Source organism: Jaculus jaculus, chromosome 8 (genome assembly GCF_020740685.1).
Source record: "Jaculus jaculus isolate mJacJac1 chromosome 8, mJacJac1.mat.Y.cur, whole genome shotgun sequence".
NCBI classification, from domain to species: Eukaryota; Metazoa; Chordata; class Mammalia; order Rodentia; family Dipodidae; genus Jaculus; species Jaculus jaculus.
This window is the reverse complement of record NC_059109.1, coordinates 102,542,616-102,565,438: the sequence shown is the minus strand read 5'-3', so window position 1 is coordinate 102,565,438 and position 22,823 is coordinate 102,542,616. Positions and strand designations below refer to the sequence as shown.

General features: G+C 39.7%; 1 protein-coding gene across 4 annotated transcripts in view; it reads left to right on the top strand.

The window, feature by feature from the left end:
- Positions 1-22,823, top strand: part of Ralgapa2 (Ral GTPase activating protein catalytic subunit alpha 2) — a 366,249-nt gene that overhangs the window by 220,902 nt on the left and 122,524 nt on the right. For all 4 annotated transcript variants that reach the window (XM_045156189.1, XM_045156188.1, XR_006638510.1 and 1 more), the window contains 4 exons: positions 979-1,162; positions 8,513-9,266; positions 10,012-10,083; positions 22,207-22,330. In XM_045156189.1, the coding sequence (XP_045012124.1) occupies positions 979-1,162; positions 8,513-9,266; positions 10,012-10,083; positions 22,207-22,330 (1,134 nt within the window). The remainder of the gene's footprint in view (positions 1-978; positions 1,163-8,512; positions 9,267-10,011; positions 10,084-22,206; positions 22,331-22,823) is intronic.

Sequence of the window (22,823 nt, the reverse complement as noted above, 5' to 3'; positions counted from 1 at the left end):
AACAACTGCCATCTCTTCAGAATCCCCCTCCCTCCATGGAACCTCACCTTTGTCTACTTACTTTAAACATGAGCTGGTTATGTTATAGTAGTATAGTATTGACAGCATCAGGTTGACAAAATCTGTCACCAAAAAGAAAAAAACATAAAGCCTCCAGTAATCTCTGCTTTAAAATCCACAAGAGCCAGGGGTGGTAGAGCGCGTTTGTAATCCTAGCACTTGGGAGAATGAGGGCAGGAGGGTTGCCTCAAATTCAAGGCCAGCCTGGGCTACATAACAAGTTTAAGGGCAGCCTGGGTTACAAAGTGAGATCCTGTCTCAAAAAAAACCTTCAAGAAACAAGTTTAGGAATCTAGCCATGTGAAAAATGAGAATTTTAAAATCTGTATTATATGTACTTTTTTTTTTTCTTTGGTTTTTCGTGGTAGGGTCTCACTGTAGCTCAGGCTGACCTGGAATTCACTATGGAGTCTCAGGCTGGCCTCAAACTCATGGCAATCCTCCAACCTCTGCCTCCCAACTGCTGGGATGAAAGGCGTGCACCACCATGCCCAGCTGTATTATATGTAATTTATTAAATTGTACTTTAAAATTGGGAGTTAAGAGTTCTAATAATTTAAACTCAGAAACTGCCCTGAAGTTTGCCTGTGGTCCCTGTACCACAGCCTCCCTTCATATCCTGGGCTCTTTCCCTTCACCTGTATTGCCTTTGGAGAATGGGGAACTATTAAATTGCATACAACCACATTAAATAGAGCAATGGGTACTTCTTTTCCTTTTGCCTTGCATATATATTATCCCAGATGTGAACAGAGTAATAAAACTTGCTAATAGCAAGAAGATATTTAAGAATGGGAAGAACTACATATTTTGAAGTAGGAGTCTTAACTTGTAAGCATTTAAGAGAGCTAGACAAGTTTTGTCAGGGTACTGGAAGTGATAGCATGCAGGATGCCACCCCTGTCTTGTGTTCCACAGGTTCTCCACTGCTGTGTGTGTGGCTCAAGCACATACACGCAGCAGAGTCACCACACTCTGACCTTGGCTGACTTGTCGTCCACGGATTATGATCCTTTCCTGCCCCTGGCAAATGTGAGGAGCTCTGAGCCAGTCCAGTGCCATTCCTCAACAGAACTGGGGAACCTGCTGACTGTTGAAGAGGGTGAGTGTCACTCCACATGGAGAAACGTTGTGGGTGACAGAAGGAATGATTGTAGTCTTTGTCCATGCTCTTCTTTATTTTGTCCCCTACTATTTTTCTTCTTTCTTCCATCTTATTCAAGCAGTTTTGTGTTAGTGAGAACCAATGTGTCTCAGACCCATAGAACTTGCAAAACAAAAAGCTCATTTTCTTTTTTAAAAAAAAATTATTTATTTGATCCAGGTATGGTGGCACACACCTTTAATCCCAGCACTTGGGAGGCAGAGGTAGGAGGATCACCGTAAGTTCAAGGCTACCCTGACACTACATAGTGACTTCCAGGTCAGTCTGAACTAGAGTAAAACCCTACCTTGGGGGAAAAAACAAACAAACATTTATTATTTATTTGAGAGGGAGAGTAAATATGGGTGCATGAGAGCCTTTCATTACTGCAAACAAACTCTAGATGCATGTGCTAGTTTGTTTGTCTGGCTTTACTTGGATAGTGAGGAATTGAGCCTACACCTGCAGGCTTTGCAAGCAAGTTTGTGTTTAAAATTATTTACCTATGTATCTATGTATGTGTTGTATGTGTGTATGTGTACATATATGTGTACATGTGTGCACCAGGGTATCTTGATATTACAATAAAATACTTGCCCAGCTTTATGAGGGTTGCTGGGAAGTTGAACCCAGACTGGCAGACTTTGAAAGCAAACACATTTAACTGCTGAGCCATCTCCCTAAAAGGCTCATTTTTAACCTCATGAGAGTATCCCTTAGGGAAGGACTCACACTAAAATTAGCAAGATGAGTAGGCTTTGAAAGGAATGCATAGTGGGTTTCAGACTGGAAGATTTTTGTTTAAGGAACTTTTGAATTTTTATTTTTATTTATTTATTTGAGACAGAGAAAGTATGGGCATGCCAGGGCCTATACCCACTGCAAACAAACTCCAGGTGTTGTGCAGCTAGCTTATGTGGATACTAGGGAATCTAATCTGGGTCCTTTGGCTTTGCATGCAAGTGCCTTAACCACTAAGCCATCTTTCCAGCCCCAGACTGGAAGATCTTTAAAAAGAGAGATGGGAATTTACTTGCCACCATATGAGTGGTCTGCTTGTAGTAGAGGCCAGTTTAGAATCTGTGAGAAATGTCAGGAATTAGGAACTGCTATATTTGTTCCACACTCACCCCTTTCTCTGGAATGATAAGTGTGTTAACTCACATGGAATGTGAGTTAAAATGTGTGCTTATCATTTCTACATATGACTAAATTTTATAAAACTAAATGTGTACAAATAAGTGCATATAAAACTGGTATACACTGAATTACCAGTGAATTATATCAGTATGAGTTTTCTGATTGATACTGCGCTGAGGGTGCACAAACTATTACCACTGAGATGAAGGGTATTTTAGATTTTTCTCTTGTATTTCACACGAACCTTCAAAATTTAAAATTCAAATAAATGTAGGTGTAGAGTGTCCCATCATCCATGGAAATTTCTCTTTTCAAAATAAGTAACATTCTTAGTGTAATGACAGTCCTTTCCCTCCTAAGTAATTGTCAAGTTCATTTTCATTAATGAGATAAGATATATATGAATACAAAGCCATTTCTATGCCTTAAATCACAATAAAGTACTCAATAATGGCACAGTCCTGTTCTTTTTATTTATTTATTATTAGTTATATACACAGTGTGTATACAGCCATGTTGGTACCATCGTTAGCCTCCTCCCTGTCCTTCCTCCATCCATGGAAAGTTTGCGAAGTTTGCAAGCTTAAAACCTAGACCCAGGAATGGAGCTTCAAGGGTAAAAGTCATCTTTAATGGAAAAGGAGTGAGAGACTGTGACTAGGGAAGCAAAGTCAGTCAAGTGGAGAAAGGCCAACATCATCTCTAGAAGTCTCTGTAGGAAATCAAGAGGACACAGCCGGTGGCACTAACGAAGTTTAGCAGTGCCAGGTGCTTCGAGTAGCCGAGGGGCCTTGAGGGATAGTTTAGTCAGTATGCTGCTTGCCATGAAAGCATGAGGACCTCAATTTGACCCTCAAAATGAGCAGTTAAAAAAAAAATCCAGGCATGGTGGTGCAGGTTTATAATCCCAGCACTGTGAAGACATTGACAGTACAAACAACTTGGCAAACTCAAGTCCATTGAGGACCCTGTCTCAAAAGCAGGGTGGACAATATTTCTGGGGAATGACATCCAAGGTTGTCTATGGCCTCCACATGTTATATGTGCATGCATGTACATTCACCTGTACACACATACACACATGCATGTGTGATGCTCAGGGAAGGGGAGAACAAAAAGAAAATGAGGTGTTTTGTAAAGTGTTTGGACTTGGGTTTTGCCAGAGCACTAGGGACAGAATAGTTTGTTTGGCTGGATAACATGAGGCTATGTCCTATGTGATGACCCTTCAAGCCTGAAGCAGAGAGAGGAAGGCCACAGCCAGGTGAGAGTGCAGGGCACAGGCAGCTGTGCCTGGAGTTCGGCCAGACTTGCATGACACTAAAACACAGCAATAGCTTGTAATCTGACTGTCCAGATTGTGGCTCCATTTAAAAGATGAGCAAACTTAACTTCAGGGATTTCCTCACAGATATGTGAGTCAGAACTAATAATAACGGTGGGATTTGAACCTAAAAAGTAGTGATCGGGTTCCTGAAGTTAATTACTGCTACACTCTGCCGCCAAGTAGACCAAAGACTTATTCTGAGCGTGGCTTGTGATGAATAGCATATGGGTATTTCATGTTATCTACTCTGCATTTACTTAAACATTTAATTGTCTTCTTCTGAAATTCTTGTGTCTATTAAAAACAGTGTTTTCTTGGCATTTTTTTCACAATTCTAAGTGCAAGCTGTATTTTTATTAAGTGATTACAGTAACCCAATATATTTCTGATATTTGTATCTTGCAATCATTGCCTTTCAAAAAGTTTACTTTGGGCTGGAGAGATGGTTTAGTGGTTTACAGTACTTGCCTGTGAAACCTAAGAGCCCAGGTTCAATTCTCCAGGTCCCATGCAAGCCAGATAGATGCACATGGTGGTGCATGCATCTGGAGTTCATTTGCAGTGGTTAGAGGCCCTGGTGTGCTCATTCTCACTCTTTCTCTTTCACACTCTGTCTCTAATGAATAAATAAAAATAAATCTTTTAAAAAAGAGATTACTTTCTCTTGAAGTGATTGAAACTCATCCCATATAGCTGTCCCTAAAAGTAAGTTCAGTCTCAGTATGGCTTGTCTCTTGAACATAGCAGAAGATTAATGTTAATGAAAAAGGAGCAATTTTCAAAATGCACACAAGTTTGGCAGGGCTTTCCTTTCTGTGTACAGCACTCTCTGATGAGTATTCATTCTCTAGAGAGCCTCAGGGGTGAATGCAGACCTTCCCAAATATATTTCTGTAGTTCTTAACACAATAATGTAAATTTCTATGGAAAATAAGTTTTGTTTTGTTTTTTAATGCACTAAAAAACACATTGGCACCAGTTATGGTGGCATATACCTTTAATCCCAACACTTGGGAGGCAGAGGTAGGAGGATCTCTGTGAGTTCAATGCTAGCCTGGAACTACAAAGTGAGTTGTAGGTCAGCCTAGGCTTTAGAGTGAGACCCTTCCTTGGGGGGAGTGGAGAAGCACATTGGCATGCATGGTCACTTTTTATGTGTGTACATTGTGGTAAGTGTGAAGAAAATAAAGATAAATTTCTTTCTTTCTTTCTTTCTTTCTTTCTTTCTTTCTTTCTTTCTTTCTTTCTTTCTTTCTTTCTTTCTTTCTTTCTTTCTTTATTTGACAGAGAAAAGGGAGAGAGAGAAAATGGGCATGCCAGGGCCTCCAGCCACTGCAAATAAACTCCAGACACATGTGCCCCCTTGTGTATCTGGCTAATGTGGGTCCTGGGGAATCAAGTCTGGGTCCTTTGGCTTTGCAGGCAAATGCCGCTGCTAAGCCATCCCTCTAACCCAATAAAGATAATTTCTATGTTAAGTATAATGTGTTTGGGCTGGGGAGGTGGCTCAGTGGTTAACAATGCTTTCTGCAAGTATAAGGGCCTACAACTACCTGAGTCTACTCTGACTTCCATGAACCTGTGAGAGCATCTGTGCACATACATGACACATCACACTTATGAAAGATGCTAAACAAATAAATGTACTCTCACTCAACTTCACAATTCAGCATTTTTTTAAGTATTTCAAATATTTATGACATGGTTTTTATATTTTACCAATTATTTTAATGTACTAACATACTAATTAAGTAAGCGACTTTCTTAAATTATTTACTACTTGGTATATTTATTATTTTAAACAAAGTTCCAAACATGAGACCTTGTTGAGCCATCACTAAGCATGTGTGCTCAAATTGCTCCCCAAGTGTTTAAAGGGCAGGCCAGGGAGGGGCTTCCCAACGTGAAAGTGGAATGATAGCCTAACATTACTGCTTTTTATATTTCTGCTATGAATTTAGAAAACGAGGGTACATGGAGTCTTTTTTCCTGTTTGAGAAAGCTGTGAACTCGTTGTTTTCACTGATGGAAATCCAGATCTTTGATTCTTGGGGAACCTTAGGTGGCGGATTTAGCTGAAGTGTGCCAAGAAAGAGCAATTATTATTTCACAAATGTTCTTTTTCCTGACATTTCAATGCCAGAGCTAGTTTGGGTTTTATTAGGTTTATCATTGTGTCATGGTATATGGCTTGATCAGTGTAACTCCAGCTCATTTTCCCATTATAGAATTCAAACACATTCACAAAACAGACATTTATATTCACCTCAAATTGGAAGCACAACCTATGTGAATAAAAATAAAGCAAAGTTGATTTTCTAATTGCTATTTTCTGCCTTGGCCTTTATCAAATTGGGTCTTTATCATTAGAATTTTATGCCTGCCTCACTGTCATTACAACAGCATTTTTCATGCTATGAACTATGAATTCTCAGCTGGCTTCATGTTTGCCCTCTGAGGCATTAATATTGCCTATTTTGAGCATTAAATGTGGTCATTGTATTTCTTAGTTGTGTAGAAATCATGCTTCTAGCGTTGGAAGAAAATGCTCAACTTCAAGGATAGATGTAAATGACCTACTTTGCTTCTAAAACATGAGTCTTATATGAAATTTCATTCTCCATCATTGAATATATAGTTCGTATGCATTAAAAAATTGCTTAAAAATTCAAAAGAAAATCTCAGGATAATTTTGTTATAAAATTCAGAGATTTGATTGTTCCTAAGATTATTATGGATGTTTACTCTATTGATATCATAAAATGATGTTACAAATAAATAAGTTTGATTATTATGTCTAAAAGGGAGGGTGTTTAACATGAAAAAGGCACATATTTGAGAGATATATATATATGTATATATATATAAAATAAAAACTGTAAGTATATGTATATATAAGCTGTAAATATATGACTTTTTATGTTCAGGTCCCCAGCACCCACAAAAATGCCAGATATGGCAATATTCACCTGTATTGCCAGTACTCAGGAGACAGAGGTTGGGGAGCCCCAGGGCAAGATGGATAACTAGACTAGCCAAATTAATAAGCTCTGGGTTCAATGAGAGACTTTGTCTCAATAAATAAGGTAAAGAATGATTAAGGAAGATATCTGTTGCAGTCCAGTTCACATTGCTGGTAGGAATCACCCAACCAAGAGCAGCTTCTGGGAAAAAGAGATTTATTTTGCCTTACAGACTCAAGGGGAAGCTCCACAATGGCAGGGGAAAATAATGGCATGAGCAGAGGGTGGACATCACCCCCTGGCCAACATAGGTGGACCATAGCAACAGGAGGATGTGCCAAGGGGAAACTTGCTATAGTACCCATAAGCCCGCCCCAATAATACACTCCCTCCAAGAGGCATTAATTCCCAAATATCCATCAGTTGGGAAACTAGCATTTAGAACTCCTAAGTTTATGGGGACACCTGAATCAAACCAGCACAACATCAAGCTGTGGCCTCTGTATGCACACACACCCACACATATGTACACTACACATATAGAGAAAAGGGCAATTGTTTCTTACAGCTTTAAGCTTAAACTTAAATCTATAAACCTTAGTTTCTTTAAATAGCTAGACTTTCTTGTTAAAATTTAAAAAGTTTAACTTTCATTTGTCCTTGGATTAATGTATCATGCTTTATAAATTTAGCAGATTGAAATATCCTTGACTTGATGGTTCATCAGTTAAAGGCACTTGCTTGCTAAGTCTAATGGCCTGGGTTTAATTCCCTAGTACCTGTGTAAAGCCAGATGCACAAAGTGGCACACTAATCTGAAGTTTGTTTGCAGCACCAGATTTTTTCATGCCCATGCTTATTCTCTCTCTCATATATGTAATTAAAGAAAGTAAAAAGGAAAGAAAGAAGGAAGGGAGGGAGGGAGGGAGGGAAGGAAATAAATAAATTTCCCTAGCTACTTTCAAGCTAAAATAGGTTTCTTTGTTGTTTTTTTGTTTTTGTTTTTGTTTTTGTTTTTGTTTTTGTTTTTGTTTGGTTTTTTGAGGTAGGGTCTCACTGTAGCCCAGGCTGACCTAGAATTCACTATGGAGTCTCAGGGTGGCCTCGAACTCACGGCAATCCTCCTACCTCTGCCTCCCAAGTACTGCGATTAAAGGCGTGCGCCCCCACACCTGGCTAAAATAGTTTTTGCAGTCCATACTTACAGGTTTATCTGCCTCTCCCTTATATCTATCTCAATTTGTAAAACCCCTTTATATATATTATTATCAAAGTCTTTGCGCATAATTTAGGTAATAACATTTTGTAAATCAGTTCCTTTTAAGCATTTAATCATGAGCCATAAATTTGTTTAAATTTCTCTAAGTCCCACCATAAGTTACTAGTGTGACAGCTTATCTTACATATTTTAAGTGCCCTATCAAAAAACTGTAATTGTCATAATTATTAAATAAATAGGTTCCAGTCTTCTTATGCAGCCCTAGGCTTTATTAATGTCCTTATCAGATGTATCTTCACCCTGCAGAGGGATGAAGGGATGTATGATAACCTCCCTGCCCCACTGTTTGGCTACCAGCTGGCCCTCCAACTGGATTTTGTCTTCATTTGTACCCTATACACTTGAGTTCTAAAGCATAGGGATGCTTTTCTTTTGCTTATTCTTCTATCTGCAGACTTTTTAAAGTTCTTTACAGGGTGAAATCTTCATGATGTAATTTGATTTTTCGAAGTGTTAAAGTACGGCCATCAACTCAAAAATTATTAATGTAAAAAAAGTTAAAAATATTCTCACAGTGAGGAATCAAGCATTCAAAAGACTGACTGAATTCTCTCTCTCTCTCTTTCTCTCTCTCTTGCTCCTGCTTTCTCTGTTCACAGAGAGGAAGAGAAGAAATGTGGAGTTGATACCCCTGACTGCACGGATGGTAATGGCACACCTGGTGAACCACCTGGGGCACTACCCACTCAGTGGGGGCCCTGCCATTTTGCACAGCCTGGTCAGTGAGAACCATGATAATGCCCATGTGGAAGGCACTGAGCTGTCCTCAGAGGTATTCAGGAGCCCCAACTTGCAGCTGTTTGTATTTAATGACAGCACTCTCATCTCCTACCTTCAGACGCCAGCAGAGGGAGCGGCCTTGTCGGATGTGAGGGTCATTGTGAGGGATATCTCAGGGAAGTACTCTTGGGATGGCAAAGTTTTATATGGACCTCTGCAAGGCTGCTTGGCACCCAACAGAAGAAATCCCACACTTCTGATTTCAGGTGGCTCTCATCATCACACAGATGGACCTCCAAAAGATTTTTCTCACATTGAGGAGGGAGATGATGTCCTTGACAAATTACTTGAAAACATTGGCCATACAAGCCCTGAATGCCTTTTACCTTCCCAGCTGAATCTGAATGAGCCATCCCCACCCCCATGTGGCATGAACTGTGATCAAGAGAAAGAAATCATCGAGGTCATCTTGCGCCAGAGCGCACAGGAAGATGAGTATGTTCAGAGGTGTAATTCTAACTCTGCAATGAGGGTCACCAGCCAAGGGCAACCCTCACCAGTGGAACCACGAGGACCCTTTTATTTCTGCAGGTTGCTGCTTGATGACTTGGGGATGAATTCATGGGACAGAAGGTAACCATGTGTGCTAATGCTCCCGTTCTTTTATCATTGTTCTATGTGATTTTTTTAACCAATTTGAGGTTAGAGAACAAAGGAATTAGAAATAGAGATTTTTCTCAATTTTAATACTTAAGAATTTCTTTTTAGCTGCTGGGTTAAAACAAGAAATGAAATTAATTGTGCAATGTTGGTGCCAGGCATTTCTCTTTTATTCTGTGTGTTTTACTTCATTTCTTTCCTGTCCAATATTGTTTCTATATCCACACAAGATGCAAATAGAATCCAATCGTAAGTCACTATCTAACCATAAAATTGATGAGGGAGATGGATACAATGCTTTTCTGATATAGGACAGGAGGTGAATAGGAGTGATTCAGTCCAATGGGAAATGTAGATGGTAGAGAAGACCTCATAGAAGAGGGTGGGTATGAGCTGGATGTGATAGTGGAGTAGAGTTTTAAAGAGTGAAGGGGACAGATCCACAGCATAGCTAGCAGTGCAAACAGAAACATAGGCACATGCGCACAAGGGACACACTTGTTGACCACAGAACCTTCCAGTGTCACAAAACAGTGATGGGATACTATGGTACTGTTAGGCCTTTGCATGCCTTAGGGAAATAGACCTCATTTTCCTTAAGGTGCCTATCACAGTATTTCAGAGAATGAAGTAGTGCATGGATAGGTGATGTGTAAGTTTTTTAGTTGGTTGATTGGAAAGCTTTTATTTTTTTTCTTCCATCCTTTTTCCTTTGTAGGAAGAATTTTCACTTGCTGAAGAAAAATTCAAAATTATTGAGAGAACTTAAAAACCTGGACTCCCGTCAGTGGTATGTGAAAGTATACCAAAACACATTTTCCTGTCTGTTGTAATGAGTGAGTGGAGCCAAATACAGTTTCAGAAATGAGCACATCTAAGATATCTTGACAACCTATTATCTGGTGACATTTACCTCTTTTTTTAAAAAATATTTTATTTATTTATTTGAGAGAGAGAGAAAAAAAAAAAAAAAGAAGGAGATGGAGAGAATGGGTGTCCCAAGATCTGTTGCCACTGCAAACAAACTCCAGATGCATGTGCCACCTTGTGCATCTGGCTTTAATTGGGTACCGTGGAATCTAACTGGCAAGTGCCTTAACCACTAAGCCATCTCTCTAGCCCACACTTTCCTATTCTTAACCTTTGGTGTTTAATTTTATTGATTTTTATTTTTATTTTTTAATATATTTTATTTATTTGAGACAGAGAAAGAGGCGGGGGGAGGGAGAGAATGGGCACACCAGGGCCTCCAGCCACTATAAATGAAATCCAGATGCATACACCACCTTGTGCATCTGGCTTACATGAGTCCTAGAAAATTGAACCAGGATTCTTTGGCTTTGCGGGCAAACATCGTAACCATTAAGCTATCTCTCCCAGCCCTTGTGTGTTTATTTTTTGAGACAACATCTCAATAAGATGCCCAAGCCAGCCTTGAAGTCACTCTGTAATCTAAGCAATCTTTATGTTTGTGATCTTCTTGCCTCATTCCCCCAAGGAGTTAGGATTATAGACCTGAGTCACCAGACCCAGCATACTTTTGGTGGTTTTACCCTTAAGGAATAACTTCTTTTTTGCTACACTAAGAGGTCAGTTTCTCTACAACCTATGCTACTTGTTGTTTTTGAGGTAGAGTCTCACGATAGCCCAGGCTGATCTAGAACTCACTCTGTGGCCCTAGGCTGGCCTTGAACTCACAGCAGTCCTGCAACCATAGTGTTGGGCTGTGTGCTACCATGCCTGGCTGAGCTTATACTTTTTGTAGTTGTTGTTGTTTTTATTTTTGAGGTAGGGTTTCACTGTAGCCCTGGCTGACCTGGAATTCACTACATAGTCTCAGGGTGGCCTTGAACTCACAGAAATCCTCATACCTCTGCCTCCCGAGTGCTGGGATTAAAGGCATGTGCCACCATGCCTAGCTGGAACTTATACTTTGACTGCATACTTTTCTGTTATCAGCCAGCAGAAACTCTTCAAAAGACTGCATTCTTTCTGTTGTCCCAGTGCAGGTCAGGTGGCCCAATCTCAGTGGTTGTAATCTCTCATACAATTGCAGCTGAACAGGCAGAGGTTTTGGCCCAAAGATTCTATTTTATTTGTGTGTGTGTGTGTGCCATATCCCTCTGCTCACACCAGTCCATTTGTATGCAATGAAGCCATGCACAAGTTCTTAGGACATGGCCATAACAGTAAGCTTCTCACACAAACTGCTTCTTGCCCAGTCCAGGCAAGGCCTCTCTCTCACCCTCAAACACCAAACTTCACAGTCCTTAGTTCTTACTGCATTCAGGTCTTTCAACTCTGACCAGAATAGTCCATCAAGCTGTACTTACAGCACTGCAAGCCATCTCTTAAGCCAGGATTTCAAATTCATCCACGTTCCTCTTGAAAATCAGCTTCAAAAGGCCAAAGCCACATGGTCAGGTTTCAAGCAGCAATGATACCACTCTCTATACCAGCTTTACTGTTGGAGTCAGGTTCACATTGCTGAAAGAAATCACCCTTCCAAGAGCAGCTCATGGGGAAGATAAAGGGGACTTATTTTGGATTACAGATTAGACGGGAAACTCCATGATGGCAGGGGAAAAGGATGGCATGAGCAGAAGGTAGACATGACCTACTGGCCAACACCACGTGGGCAACAGAAACAGGAGAGTAAGCAAAACACTGGCAAGGGGACACTGGCTATAATACCCATAAGCCTGACACTGCCTCTAGGAGGCATTAATTCCCAAATCTGCATCAGCTGGGAATGTAGCATTCAGAACACCTAAGTTTATGGGGGACACCTGAATCAAACCATCACAAGCATACAAAATAATGGGTCTCATTATAACATTTTCATATATACCTGTTTTTATTCATACCTTTCCCCATAGTGCTTCCTCATCTCCTTCATCCTTTCCAGCTGGCCTCTCTTCCATCCCCCACACTATTGTCCCTTCTGTGTTCATTTCTCATGTATTCCAGTGCTCTTTTTTCCCTCCTTTACTTCTCCCTTAAGATCTCTTCCTCCCTTTATTAGTCTCCTTTCTGCTGTCATCACACACACACAAGATGCACATACCATGTAAGTTTAAATGTTGAATTCATAGATGAAAAAAATCATGCAGTATTTGTCTTACTCTGGATTATTTTGCTTAACATATGATCTCTGCTTACATTCATTTTCTTAGAAATGCAGTGATTTCATTTGATAAGAAACCTATGAAAATATGTGATTTCAAATTGACATATAGCCACATGTTTTGTTTTGTTGTTTTTTTCGAGGTAGGGTCTCACTGTGGCCCAGGCTGACTTGGATTGGAATTCACTATGTAATCTCAGGATGCCCTCAAACTCATAGCGATCTTCCTACCTCAACCTCCCAAGTGCTGGGATTAAAGATGTGTACCACCATGCCCAACTTCTTTTTTTATTTTTTATTTTTATTTTTTTTGGTTTTTCAAGGTAGGGTCTCACTCTAGTTCAAGCTGACCTGGAATTCACTATGTAGTCTCAGGGTAGCCTCGAATTTACTGCGATCCTACCACTGCCTCCCGAATGCTGGGATTAAGGGTGTGTGCCACCATGCCTGACTTCTTTTATTTTGTTTTAATTCTTTAAACAAACTCCAGACACATGCATCACCATGTGCATCTGGTTTATGTGGATCCTGGAGAATAGAACCTAGGTCCTGTGGCTTTGCAGGCAATTGCCTTAACTGCTAAGCCATCTCTCCAGCCCCACATTGTATAATTTTTTAAAAACAGATTTGGGGGGGCTGGAGAGATGGCTTAGCAGTTAAGGTGCTTGCCTACAAATCCAAAGGATTTTATTTAGTTCAGTTCCCCAGGACCCATGTAAGCCAGATGCAGAAGGTGGCGCATGTGTCTGGAGTTCGTTTGCAGTGGCTAGAGGCCCTGACATGCCCATTCTCTCCCTCCCTCCCTCCCTCCCTCCCTCCCTCTCTCTCTCTCTCTCTCTCTCTGTCTCTCTCTCTCAAATTAATAAATAAAATAACAGATTTTGGTATATTATGTGGCTTTTTTAAAAAATATTTTTGTTGTTGTTGGTTATTATATTTGAGAGCAACAGACATAGAGAGAAAGAGGCAGATATATATAGAGAGAGAATGGGCACGCCAGGGCCTCCAGTCACTGCAAACGAACTCCAGATGCATGTGGCCCCTTGTGCATCTGGCTAACGTGGGTCCTGGGGAATCGAGCCTTGATCCAGGGTCCTTAGGCTTCACAGACAAGCGCTTAACTACTAAGCCATCTCTCCAGCCCCTGGCTTTTTTTTTTAATTGAGGCTAGTATGTTAATTTGCATGTAATTCCCCCATAGATTTAGTTGTTTTATTAAAAGCTTGACTCCAGCCACCTGGCTGGAGGTGTCATTAGAGGCATATCCTGGGGTCCAGCCCTAATGTGTGTTTGGGAATGGATCTGATTTCCAACCAAAAGGTATACAGAGAGGTCTGAGCTCTGCTGCGGTCCCTGCTGTTTGCTGGTGGTTTCTGTTTGCTGGCTGGTGATGGTCTTTCTCTGTTTGGATGTATGGAAGCAGCTTCTTCCGCCACTGGTGGAACTTTCCCCTAGATCTGTGAGTGTGAAATAAACCCCTTCCTCCTCTAAATTGTGCTTGGTTTTGCATTTTTGTCCCAGCAATGTAGAACTGACTACAACAGCTATCATATAAACTCATGGAGCCAGGCGTGGTGGCGCACGCCTTTAATCCCAGCACTCGGGAGGCAGAGGTAGGAGGATCGCTGTGAGTTCGAGGCCACCCTGAGATTCCATAATGAATTCCAGGTCAGCCAGGGCTAGAGTATGACCCTACCTCAAAAAAACAAAAAAAATAAATAAATAAAAAATAAAGTAATGGGTTTCATTATGGCATCTTCATACCTGTGCATCATTATTCTTTATTCTCATTCATTCCATTCCTTTCCCCACTACCCTCCTCTGATCCCCCTCCAATGGGTCCCTTTCTTCCCCCAATTAGTCCCCCTTTCTGCTTTCTTATTACAAATCATGCAGGAATTTGGAGTTCGGGAGGGGTCCCCTAAGTTCATGAACCCCAATTTTGGGTCCTGTCCTATTTTTAACAAAGAATTGACAAAAAAAATTGACTCAAGGTGGATAAAGTATGGATTATTAAGTTCATTTATTGAGTAATCACAAATTTGAGTGTTTGCTTAAGGGAAATTGAGATCTAGGAAGAATAGCATCATAAGCATATGGAAACTAAGAAACATGCACTCATGTGGAAAACACAGCATAGTCTGTGACATTCATTTAAGAGAAATTGAGGATTTTAGGGAAAGACTGGAGTGGAGCCACAAGCACGTGGAAGATGGAACCTAGGAGCTCGTATAGGGAGATTTAAAAGAAACACACAGATTCTGCCCTGAGCCTCCCCATGGAAGAAAGTTAAGAGGGCAAATGGTGGTGCCTTAAGGAAAAACAGCAGAGGGAAACTACAAAAGCAGAGACCAAGAAGTTCAGATGAGAGATGAGTAGTAAAGAGAGTTATACCCTGGATATCCCCAGTTTAGAGAAAGTACACAGGTAACAGCCCCAGGGTTAGAGAAAGCACCCATGTGGTAGATCTAGAGTGCAAGGGAAATACGCATGTGCTAGATTCAGAGACCAGAGGAATATCATACATATAATTAAAAAGAGAAATTACCCGAAAGTTTTATGCTTTTTATTCTTTATGAATAAGCAAGCAGAAAAACTATTCAGATCAACAAAGACTGGGTCAGGAAGAAGCCAGACTCACGTGTATCTAAGCAGAGATCACAAAGCAGAGCAAGGAGATGCAGAGAGAGAGGGAAAAAAGGCTGAAAAACAGCCTTTATAGTCGATTGAAAATGTATTCTTTCATCAAAATTTAGGTACATAAAGAGGCAGACCCAATTGGTTTGTAGATGTGAAGGGCAACCCCCAGGGCCAGACCGCATGCATAGTGAAGGTCACCCATCTAGGAAGCTTGTTAGGTGGTGAACAGCAGAGGGCAGCACAGCTGCTGTAGATGCGTCTCAGTCAGAAACGGGGTTCCATTCCCACCAGTCAAGGTGGCATCCTTTCTCTCTGGGCCTCTGTTCCCAACTGAGACCACCTAAAAGAACCTAGCTTTCTCCTATTTCTCCTTCACTAGTACCCTGTTTCTACCTTTCTGAAGATCTCGTCCTCCCTTCTCATGATCCTTTTCTGGTTTGGTGACCTACACCCCCCCCCACACACACACAAACATTTAGATCTAGGTTCCATATATGAGAAAACATAGTATCACCTTTTCTGTGTATGGCTTATTTCACTTAACATAGTGCTTTCCAGTTTCATCCATTTTCCTATAGATATCATAATTTTATTTTTCTTCATGGCTGCATTAAATTCCATTGTATATACATGCCATGTATTCTTAATCCATTTATCTGTTGATGGCATCTAGGCTGGTTTCATTTCCTGGACATGAGAAGTACAGCAATAAACAAGTATGGACAAGTATCTGTGGTATATTCTCTTAATCACTTTTCTGCCTTCCCATGTGTCCTCCTTATCAATTATAACTTCACAGAGCCATACACATGTTGAGGCACAATCTCTTTCATATATGTTTTGAGTATTGTGAAAGTGCCAGAGTAGCTATTGCAAACCTTATGCCCTCTACACAAGGTTATATGAAGGCCTTTTCACCTGGTGGCTTTTTTGCTCTGGAACATATCTTAGTATCAATAAGTAGAAGAAGAAAAAAGTACAAACTGAAACATTCCATTTATTTATTCATAGACATCCCTGGAGAAGGGAACCATCCGCTGGACAGAAGCTTGTATCTCCCGTTGCTATTTTAAGTGTTTTCATTTCCTGATTTATCAAGCAAAACTGAAGTAAAAGATTTCAATTTAAAGAATCTTTAAAAACTCATTAGGAGCCGGGCATCGTGGCGCACGCCTTTAATCCCAGCACTCGGGAGGCAGAGGGGCAGAGGGGGAGGCAGAGGGGCAGAGGTAGGAGGATCGCTGAGAGTTTGAGGCCACCCTAAGACTACAGAGTGAATTCCAGGTCAGCCTGAGCTAGAGTGAGACCCTACCTTGGGGGGGGGGGGGAGCCTCATTAGGGATAAAGAACCCGACACTGCTGTTCTTCATATTGCTTCATCCTTTTCAGTTTCCCTCCTGTTGTGGTTCTGTTTCTCCAGAGGAACCAAGACTGCAACATTCTCTGTGGGCATTCTAGGAGGGATTTCCTCTGAAGGACCCTGGGAGTTACTTCCTGCTCCCGCTTGTCCTTCAGTTGTAAACAAGCAGTCATTTGGGCCCAAACCAAGCTTTTCAAGCATATGCTAAATTATTCCCTGCTTCTCAGTGTTAAGTGAATATACTGGTATCTTGTAATTGTAGCCAATTTGTTGAGTGTTAATATACTTTAGTTGCATGAGGTGCAATTGAATTGGCTCCCTGGGGTGCTGTTGCAGTAAAATATGGCAGTTGGGTAGCTGATTGGTAATCCTCTGCCGCTTGATTAACCTTCACTGAAACTCTCCAACTTCTGGATTTAGTGTCAAGAAGACCTCTAAATATATGTCAGTTTATTTTATGGGAAAGTTTATTTTTAACATTGTCTTTCAAAAAAAGGGAGCTTAGTCTCAAACTCTTCAGGTATAAGAAATCTAGACTTAGCCGGGTGTGGTGGCGCATGCCTTTAATCCCAGCACTCGGGAGGCAGAGGTAGGAGGATCGCCATGAGTTCAAGGCCACCCTGAGATGACAGAGTTAATTCCAGGTCAGCCTGAACCAGAGTGAGACCCTACCTCAAAAAACAAAACAAAACAAAACAAAAAGAAATCTAGACTTGTTCAAGATTAGTCAGGTAAGAAGCAAGAATGTACATTGTCCCTCAACTCTCAGAATATTTCTGCTTATTCCTGATGGTAATTTATATCACTGCCCTTCTTAACATGTTTTCAGAGATAGTAGTCTTGAAGTTATGGTCTTTATGCTACTGTGTGTGATGACAGTCCATTCAGATCACACGGGGCTCCCTTTAAATGTGAATGCTTTCCTGCAGCATGAGGGGGGTGCTCACATTTTCCTTTGTCTGGTTCCTTAAGTTGAACGCCACCAGAAAACTGAGCTATCGTGATCTATTCCTAACAAGAAAGAAAAAGCCGCCTCCTAACCAGGGAGGGAAGTTGTTGGTTTTATGCATGTATGTTCCTGAAGTTCCTGCTCCTTCTTGTACTGGTTGTACAGCTTATGGGTAGCAGTGCTGTTGGTGGTGTAATTACCATTTCAAAAGCCTGTCTGTAATAAGGCCAGACACGGCGTCTACATCCTTGCAGGCCCTGCAGTGCTAATATTTTTGAGGATGTGAAATCTGATGACTGTTTACAACTAAAGGTCACCTTTCCTCACACCCACATCAGTCAGCCCTTCTTCACTGGAGCTTAGCTGCTCTCAGTGCTGCTACACTGAGTTAATGAGGACTCAAGCACCCATAAGCAGCTAGGATGGGAAATCCTAGATGTTAAGGTGAATATATAGATATATTTCTGATAGACCTTTTTTTTTTTTAATGTATGCCAAGTCTGTAGAGCAGAGAAAAGTTAAATGCTGAGGAGCTTTAAATATGTACTGAGAGATACAGAAAGAAATTGAATAACTAGGCATTTGTTCTCTTTTTGTTGAGATAACCTTTTAAGTACAAAATTAAGATATCCATTGTCATCATCCATGCTACCAAATTATTATAGCTTTTGGGGTAAGCTAGTCAAATTCTAGCTTGTCATGGCCCCTGCCAGTTAACTTGGCGCAGTAAATGGAGTGGCAATTTTAGTACTCTCTAAGGAATTGCACACTCTCCCAAGGATCCATCATCAAAAAAATCCTCCCTTCTTCCAGCACCTGTTCACATCTAGAGAGATGCTGCAGAGGGTGTGCTTCTGCCTAGCCTGCCTAGTGCCAAGGCCTTCCTGGTGGCAGCTGGGTAGAGTGTATTAAAGGCCATAAGAATGGGCAAGGACTGCAAGTGCTATGTCTTTTCTTTTTTTATTCTATCTTTTATTTGATCTTTTTTTGTTTGTTTGTTTGATTTTTTTTTTTTCAAGGTAGAGTCTTATCTAGCACAGGTGACCTGGAATTCACTATATAGTCCCAGGCTGGTCTCAAACTCATACCAATGCTCCTACCTCTGCCTCCTGAGTACTGGGATTAAAGGTGTGTGCCACTATGTCCAGCTTTGGTTGAATTTAGCAGTAGAGACAAATATTATAGCCACATAGGTTCCAGCCTCTCTACCCCATATATTGGCTCCTTATTGAGATTTTATTTATTTATAGGTTTATTGTGATAAATACATAAAACAAGAAATTGACCAGTTTAGCCTTCTTAAATGTACAGTTAAGTGGCATTAAGTACAGTCTGTTTGTTTTAGGGAACTGAACATGTTGAATAAAAATGTAAAACAAAAGCTGAATCGTATAGGCAGAATAGAAACAGATCTCTGAGAATTGCTAAGTGGACAAGACACTGCAGCTCCTGGTCCTTGGATGTGTTAATAGAATCTCAGACACAGGAGGATTTCCTTTTGTTTTGCCTGGAATGGGATGGAAATACCCAGCCCTTAACCTGCACCAATGAGCTAAACATAGGTACTTGATAATTTTTAACTCTTCATCCCACACTCCTTGGTAGTAGGGATTGATCTGTAGTTTTTAAAAGCTGATTATGTAATGCCATTTTGCTATTGGATTGGGTATTTTTTTTTTCCTTAACACTGATTCAAACTAATTTTTGAAAGTAGTTCACATAAACCTTAAGAAAAAAGTTGTCTCAGTAAATATTAGAGTCACAACAAGACTTCAGAAAAAGAGATTTGAAATAATTTTCCAAAATACCCCAGGCTGTTTTATTTCTGCTTTCTTTAATTTGTTATCTATTATTATTATTATTATTTTATTAACAACATGTTTCATATGGATACATCATGTGTTAGTACCCTCTTTTCCCTCGTCCCTGCCCCCATTTCATTGGAGACACTCCTCTGTAGGGTTTCAGGTATTCCCCATGAGGTTGTAGTTTATGCATTGTGGGAGTAGTAGTCAGTTTTTTTGGGGGGGCATATTTCTGCTTTCTTTAAGTGAGTATGATGTCTCAGTAATATTCTTAATTGTAAAAACATTTCTGTTACTTAGAAAATTTTGTAATTATGAAAGTTACTTATTTATATCTATCAGAATAGTTTGTGGTTTAGTATAGTTTGTGGTTTGAGAACACAACTTTTAACGAGAATATAAGTGTGTGTTGGTCTCATAAAGTCATTGTTATAGATCAAAAATGTGATCAGGTATATGAATGGACAGGGTTTTTGGAGAGATTTAATACATAAGAATATAGTGGCAGATTCTTCATATACTTTATGTGTTCTTTTTCTTTCTTAAAACCCTTGGCTTTAAAAAACTTTATGGACAATTTTTATACATGTACATAAAATATTTTGATCATAATCCTCTCCTATTGCTTAATTTTGTCCCCCATCCAACTTCTACAAAACCCCTTCTTTCTAACTAGTCCCTCTTGTATTTTCATGTCTTTTTTTGTGCCCTCCTTTATCATCCATGATGACATGTTGATAGGCCCAATATTACGTAAGTTTTGTGCAGATGATGAGAGTGGCTATGAGGTCCTGAATATAGTAACCATTTCTTGTCAGGAAGACTGTATTTCAAAGCACTCCTCCCATCCTCTGGCTCTTACATTGTTTCCACTGCCTCTTTTGCAATGTTTCCTGAGCCTTGGAGGATGTTATAGAGATTTTTCCTTTAGTGCTCATCACTAAGCTATTTCTCACTTCACAACACTGGGATGAATTTTGAGTGTCCCCAGTAGTCACTGCCATCTTTAAAAGGAAGCTCCTTTGACCAAAAGTGAGATCAGCACTAATCTATGAGATGTCCTTTCGATACTGGGTTTAGTTTTTAAACACAGTCATTTAGAGGGCAATTTGATAGGCATACCATATCCATTCAGGCAAACAATAGTCATAGCTTCCTTCCAGGACCTATTACCTTCCCAGCTATAGGCATTTGACTAGGTTTTTAATACCAGTCATGAATTCCCTCCCATAGAGTGGGCCTCAGATCCAACCAAGGTATAGTTGATTACTTTCATGCCAGACAGAAAATAGCTGGGGCTTGCCTACTAAAACTGGCAGCTCCAGATTGAGGGAGAGATTCTATATCAAAGAAATACGTGAATGAGCAATAGGGAAGAGCACCTAACATTCTCCTCTGGCTTCTGCATGCATGTGCGTGGGGTGTACTGATCTTCATGCCTAGGTGCACATGCTACTCAAACATCACATTACATACCATATTACACATGATTTACACACATGCAAAAAGATGTGTTCACACTTAAAAGTAGCTATAATGGTGAATTTGTATTATACATAATTTTCCCACATAAAAGGAGAACTCATCAATATTTTAACTGTAAAACTTAGCTGCAAGTCAGAATGTACTGATTTCTCATATTTCACTTTTAGGCTAAAATCATCCTGAGATGGTAATTGCAATGTTATTTGCTTATATATTCAAATTACAAGTAGTTATCTTTATTGTTTTTCCTTCCTATATTTTCTAATTTCACATCTGTTTATTACATGAAAACTATAGAGGGAATGAATAGGAGAGAACTGTCCTCCTCCTGTTATTTATATATGTGATTTTTTTTGTTGAGTTTTAATTACTCTTGTTTAAGTAGAAAAATAAGCCATAGCAGAAGGAAATACTAGAGAATTTGTTAAAATATGGAGTCCAGACCTACCAATTTGGATATCTAACTAAATTATGATGTTGAGATATTAAACAGTTAGACAATAGATTTCTGCATTGCTGAAGCATTTGGTTTTTCCTATGAGATTTTTGAGAATGTAATATAAAAAAGAGTAGGGTAGAACTGCTATCAAAGTAGTAATTTTTTTATGAATAAAAACTGGTAGAATAAAACTCATAGCTAACAGGGCTGTGTATTGAGTGATTTTTTTGATTAAAACTTTATTTGAGTAAGAGACATCTTTTCATCTCTAAACTATCACATAGTTTCTTGATAGGAGTCCAGTTATTTGGCAGTTTACTCCACAGTATAATTTCTAAAATCTGGTTATTAACATATTCACATATACCAATATATAATTGGTCAGTTTAACAGAGATTTAGCTGAGCCTATACTATGCACCAAATACTACATGAGCTATTTATGAAAGATAGAAAAGTAGGGCTCTTTCTTCAAAGTGTCTGTATCATGTTTAGTTAATGCATGTGGCAGTAAATTGCCTCAAATGCATCATGAGACAAGTAAGGGTTTCATATGTTTGAAAGAACTTTCCCAAGACAACTGTCCAACCTACCAGGTACCATCAGGATAGTGTTCTGCTTGGAAGTTGTTTCCTTTTCTCATACAATCTTGTCATATCAAATAGTTCTAACCAAGAAACTACTTAATATTCTTGGTCTCAAAGTATTGTATGTAGGATGCAAGTAGATATGTATGTAGAATGCAACTAGGTATCTTCTAAATGTTTTAGAGAGAAATGCTATTTACCAGAAAGATAAATAACTTACCAAATGGTGTGCTCTAACATACTATAATGTTTGGGGGTGTGTTCTCCTGTTTGTTTAACTTTTCTGTGCCTCCTTTCTATCACTTCTGCAAAACTGGTGATGAAGACCACACTCCTCATTAGAAGAGTTATAAAGAATGAACAAAGTCATTTATCAAGCCACCTTAGAGCAATGTACTGTACTCCTAGAACTATCCAATAAAGATGAGCGTTTAATAGTAGAATTCATACTGGTGATAACCATAAAACAAAACTTGACGTATCTATGAATCCTAACTCCTTTAACTTCAAAACTTTATATAGCCGTGAAACACACAAGATCGCAGTGTTTTACATTGCTGAAGGTCAAGAAGACAAGTGTTCAATCCTGTCTAATGAAAGAGGAAGCCAAGCTTATGAAGACTTTGTTGCTGGTCTTGGATGGGAGGTAACTCATTTCATTCAATATGTGTTTATAGATAATAATATTTAAAGTTGCTGGGATTAAAGTGTGTGCCACCACACCTGACTCATGCTATAACGATGAACTGTGACTCATAGACTTTTGATAGTAGCACAGACTACAGCAATCATTTTGAAAGGCACTTTAGTGATGGCTGCTAAATTGTTTAACATCTGTTCCTCTTGACCCATCATCTTACAGAAACACTCCTTTGAGTGTTCTTTCTGGTTTGAAAAGGGAGGAAACCCCACAGATCCATCCAGGGAGAAACTGTGTTTGTGTATATATACATACATAATGACCCCAGAGAATGAGAGCAGTGATGCTGGCAGTGTGGATATACTAGAGTAAAGCCACAAAATGTCATTATTAAGTGAAGAGGTAAAGGCATGATAAGAGAGAGATTATGTTCACACACACACATATTTCACATATTTATAATGTATTTTTATGTTGTTAATCTCTTACTTGCCTAATT